General features: G+C 46.7%; 1 protein-coding gene across 1 annotated transcript; it reads right to left on the minus strand.

Moving 5' to 3' along the window:
• Nucleotides 1-1411: 1411 nt before the first annotated feature.
• On the minus strand, nt 1412-3303 carry LOC136544906 (heat shock 70 kDa protein BIP2-like). Its single transcript, XM_066536962.1, has 2 exons — nt 2944-3303; nt 1412-2565 (listed from the first exon to the last, which is right to left on the minus strand). Exons 1-2 carry the CDS (start codon nt 3273-3275, stop codon nt 1614-1616), a joined length of 1284 nt encoding a protein of 427 aa, XP_066393059.1. The 5' UTR covers nt 3276-3303; the 3' UTR covers nt 1412-1613.
• Between the last annotated feature and the right edge of the window lie 1343 nt (nt 3304-4646).

A 4646-nucleotide genomic window follows, 5' to 3' on the forward strand; every position in this document is an offset into this window, starting at 1 on the left:
GCGGTTCGATACGGGATATTTCTAGCTAGTATTGTAGAAGCCCACAAGTACTTCTCTTTTATTTGTTCATTGAGTGCGTAAGCTTATTTGTTTTATATATTATTAGTATATTCCTCAGTAATGGAGAGGTATCCCGTATCCTAGCGGCCAACCGGTACCGCCATTGCTGGCTGCAGGCCATGCACTATTTTATGGAGTACATACTAATTAAGGGTGCCTGTTTTTTTGCAAATGGTCAGGCGATGCTGTTGGCCACAAGTCATGCTTACCTTCGTGCGTACGTCAGCTCAACAACAAAAGACAGCAGACGGACCCAAAAACCTATCGCCTGAGGCCTCAGGCCACTGAATTCTAGAAGATGTGACTAATTGATGTAACACTAGTGAAAGGGGAATCCCCATATTATTCCCATTTTAATTACAGCTAGGCTAACCGCAGCATTGGATCTTCCTCTTTGGTGTGGCGGTGTTGAAGCAACTACTACACGACATGTGACTTGCTTTACAAAGGCAGTAAAAAAACGTGTCCTTGGTGTGGAGATCTGACTATTTATGGAGACACCTAGAAAACAACCGCCTCTGAAAATGAATTAACAAAGATGGACTGATTAAGAGGTCCACCTTTGGAAAAGCCTTGGCTCACCTCTGTTACCAGGTTGAGCTTGCTATGAATACGCGCGATCCATCTCCGCGCACTTTGGATCTCGGACTACATAGGCGGGCAAGACCATAACTTCCTCACTTCTCTTCCTCCCACTCACAACTTCAGCCACAACCGCCTCGTTCTCTCTCTCACCCACCCCTCAAACAGGCGCTCCATCCCTCTTTCTCTCTCTTTCTCAACCGCCCCTCTCTCTCCTTGTTCAACGGCGGCGCCAGCTAGTGCCCCAGGGCAAGATTGTGGGGGCGGGGGCTGTTTGGGTGACAAATTGGTTTCTAGTAGGGGTGGGGCAAGTTCTGGCGGCGCGAGGGTGGCACAGACGCTCCACGATCATGTGCACGGTGCGCCTTTCTCACCCTCTCATTCACCTAGGTCTGAGACGACACTCTCTCCCTCCTCTTAATCTTGCTCTCACTCTCTCCTGCTGGTGTGTGACGGCGGCATGGCCAAGGTGGTGGCTTGGAGGTAGAGATTGGTCGGTGTCGGGTGGCGCGGCGATGGGGAAGGCAAAGGACAGCGCGGTGCGTGGAAGGAGATGATTCTCTATTATAGGAGAGAAACAAAACACTTGTACAATAAAAGTAATGAAATTCACATAATATTTTAAAAATTACATAAGTTAGCAAAACGTTACCCTTTACATTATATAGAACAAAATTTTGTACCGGAGAAACAAAACATTTGCACTTTTAAAATAATGAAATTTGTAGAACATTTTTAAAAAAACTACATAAGTAAATAATATTAGCAAAACATTATCTTTTAAGAATGGAACAAATGAATAAACATATCATAGAACAAATAGACAAAGAGAAGAAAAAAGATAAATCTAAACACAGAAATGTGGATTGTGCCCACTAAACATATATATATAGGCTATAAGTCGGATGAACGTAGGCCAAAATAAAAGGCAAACATCTACATTTTGACCGCGTTAGTCAACTCATCAGCTGCTACGTACACAATGCGTCATGTCGTTTGCTGTACTCCGCGGCTCCAATGGTGACCACCTCATCTGGTTTCAACCTTGAATGGAGCACTGCCTTGGTCCCACCAAAGTAGTCCCTGATGAGTTCCCAAACCTTTGGGATCATGGTGCTTCCACCAATAAGAAGCACCTCATCAATGGTCTCCACTTCAGCTTGTGACACCACCCTATCCACCATCTCAACAACTTTGAGGAACAGATCATGGTTCACTTCCTCAAACTCGGCCCGCGTCAGTGGCTCTGACAAATCTACGCCGTCGACGAGCCTTTCGATGCTCACTTGCGCATGTTCCTGGTGGCTCAATGTCTTCTTGGCAAGCTCGCATGCTATCCTCAGTTTGCTGAGTGCAATGCCATCGTTGGCGATGTCCTTTCCATGCTTGTCCCTGATCAGTTGGACGAAGTGGTCCACGATCCTCCGGTCGAAGTCCTGTCCTCCAAAGAAAGGGTCATACTGCGAGCTCAAGGCTTCATACACACCGTCCACGAAGGTCATGACGTTCGCCTCGGCCGTGCCGCCGCCGACGTGCAGCACGACGACGTTGCCCTCGTCGCGCAGGTTCCTGCTGAGGCCATAGGCGATGGCGGCCGCGATGGGCTCGCTGAGCCCCACCCTCACGGCCTTGAGGCCGGCAAGCCTGCCGGCGAACACTGCTGCGGACCTGGACGCGTAGTCGGAAAACTGCAGCGGGAGCGTGAGGATGGCGGCCTCCACCCGGTGGCCGAGGTGCTCCTCCGCCGTCTCCTTGAGCTTGGCCAGCACCACGGCCGTGAGCTGCTCGACGCCGACGTTCCTGACTGCGCCGTCCTTGGCCGTCTTCACCTCGATGTGAAGCTGCACGTTCTCCTCGACGACCTTGTATGGCAGATTCTCTTTGACGCTCTGAGCAAATTCCTGCTCGAAAACGCGAGTGAATCTGCATACATGAATTTGGTTCGTTATCATCACCAAGGTTTTCATTTTCAGAAATTAAAATTTATCGGGATCACAGATAAAGAGGATAAACATGATATATCGAAAATATCAGACCAAATTCAAATAAAATTTGATTTGAATTTAAGTAAATTTAAATAAATTTAAACAAAATTTGTACGAAAAAGATATATATCTTCTTATCGGCACCTATGGATAAAAAGGATATATCGGAAATATCAGGAGATTTTGGCCGATAAAGGAAACCATTCATCACCAATATTAATTGATCCGATCCAGCACCAGCCACCAGCGCGCATGCATGCAATATTCTAGCTAGAGATTAGTAATTAGGAAAGTAGCTAGATGTATGGTTAATTACCTTTTGCCGAGGAGGCGCTTGAAGCCGAAGACAGCGGCCCCGGGGTTGACGGCGTCGTGGTGCACGGCGTCCTCGCCGACGAGGACGGCGCCGTCGTCGGCGAAGGCGACCCAGGAGGGGATGCAGTGGTGGAACATGGTCTGGGTCGTCTCGCCGCTCTCGTAGCCGGCGACGCACGAGTTAGTGTTGCCCAGGTCGATGGCGACGACTCGCCCCGGCGGGTACGTCGCCGGATCGGGAGGCCAGCCGTCGTCCAGTAGCGCGCTCGCCTTGCCGAGCGCCAGGAGCCATACGAAAGCCCTAACGAGGAGGGCGACATCTTTGCGAGGCATGACAACACAAGATTTGATGCCTGCCTGATACGTGGTATCTATCCGCACTTACGCAGTTTATTTATGTAATAAGTAATAATTTGTTTAAAGAGAGCTTATGCAGCGTAAATATCTAGTAGTCCGATCCATATTTGCTACGGTCGCGTTGATCCAATAATGATCCGACTCGATCTTCCGGACTTTTAATCTGTAGCTGAGATGCTTGCAAGTATCCACACCGGCTCACGGCTCACGGCTCACGCACATATTTTCCAGTGTCCTGTTATCATATAGCAACATGAACGAAGCTACATCTTTTCGTGGAATAATTTCTGTTCATTCACTACTACAAAAAGCATTTGTAGGAGCGGCTGGCGATGATTTGTAGAGGCGGCTCGGCCAGCCGTTCCTATCAAATCGTCTCTACAAATCATGCATTTGTAGGGGCGGTTCCCCGACCGCCCTTACAAATCGATTTGTAGAGACGGCTAGTATTATCAGCCGCCCATACAAATCGATTTGTAGGGGCGGCTACAGTACCAACCGCCCCTACAGTGCATTTTTTCGTAAAAAAATATTCAAATTTACAATTCAAATTCGACCAACGACAATACATATTTATTTATACCAGATTATCTTCTTCTACACATTTATTTATACCAGATTATAACAAATATTCCATGACAATACACAACTCCATCATGACTTATATTCCTGGCTGTTAACAGAGCTATTGTGAAACCTAGCACGCTGATTCGGCGTAGCCATAGAACGTTATCGTGTTCAGGCTGGTGACCTGCGCGTTGTAGCTGTAGAGCGCTTCCCGCACCTTGGTGAAGACGCCGGTCTTCTTGCAGAAGATCCTGAGGTGGTATTTGTATGGCCCCAGAGGAACCAGCTCGATTTGACCCTGCACAGATGTATGGAACAGTGAGTCTGTGAGGGATCAATAGTACATCAAGGCTAAACATTCAGCTTCAAAACAGACATCCAGTGATTTCAGGTTTTCTGATCTCACGCATTCTAAGAAATTTCAGAGCTTAACCTTTCGGTACATGATAGTTTGATAGTTGAAGTTAATAATTTTATACTAATAATCAAATAAACAAGAGTCAATTTGATGAAATTTGAATTGTACCGATTCAAGCATCTGCTGGGGATAGTCAGCTATTGAAAGGTACTAAATTAGTGTCTCCCAAAATCGTGATGAAGCTGAGTTGCTCTATTAGTTTTCAGTTCCAAAAGAAGCACAACATTGATCCTGAAGTCCAATGCTATCATAACATTTCTCCTTTACCTAATTGAACTATTCTGCTCTCATTCGTCCAAAGAAGATTTCAGGGCTTTTCTAGTTGTTAAGGTTCAGTTCAATGCATCAAAAAATTATGATGA

This window comes from Miscanthus floridulus, chromosome 3 (assembly GCF_019320115.1).
Source record: "Miscanthus floridulus cultivar M001 chromosome 3, ASM1932011v1, whole genome shotgun sequence".
NCBI lineage: Eukaryota > Viridiplantae > Streptophyta > Magnoliopsida > Poales > Poaceae > Miscanthus > Miscanthus floridulus.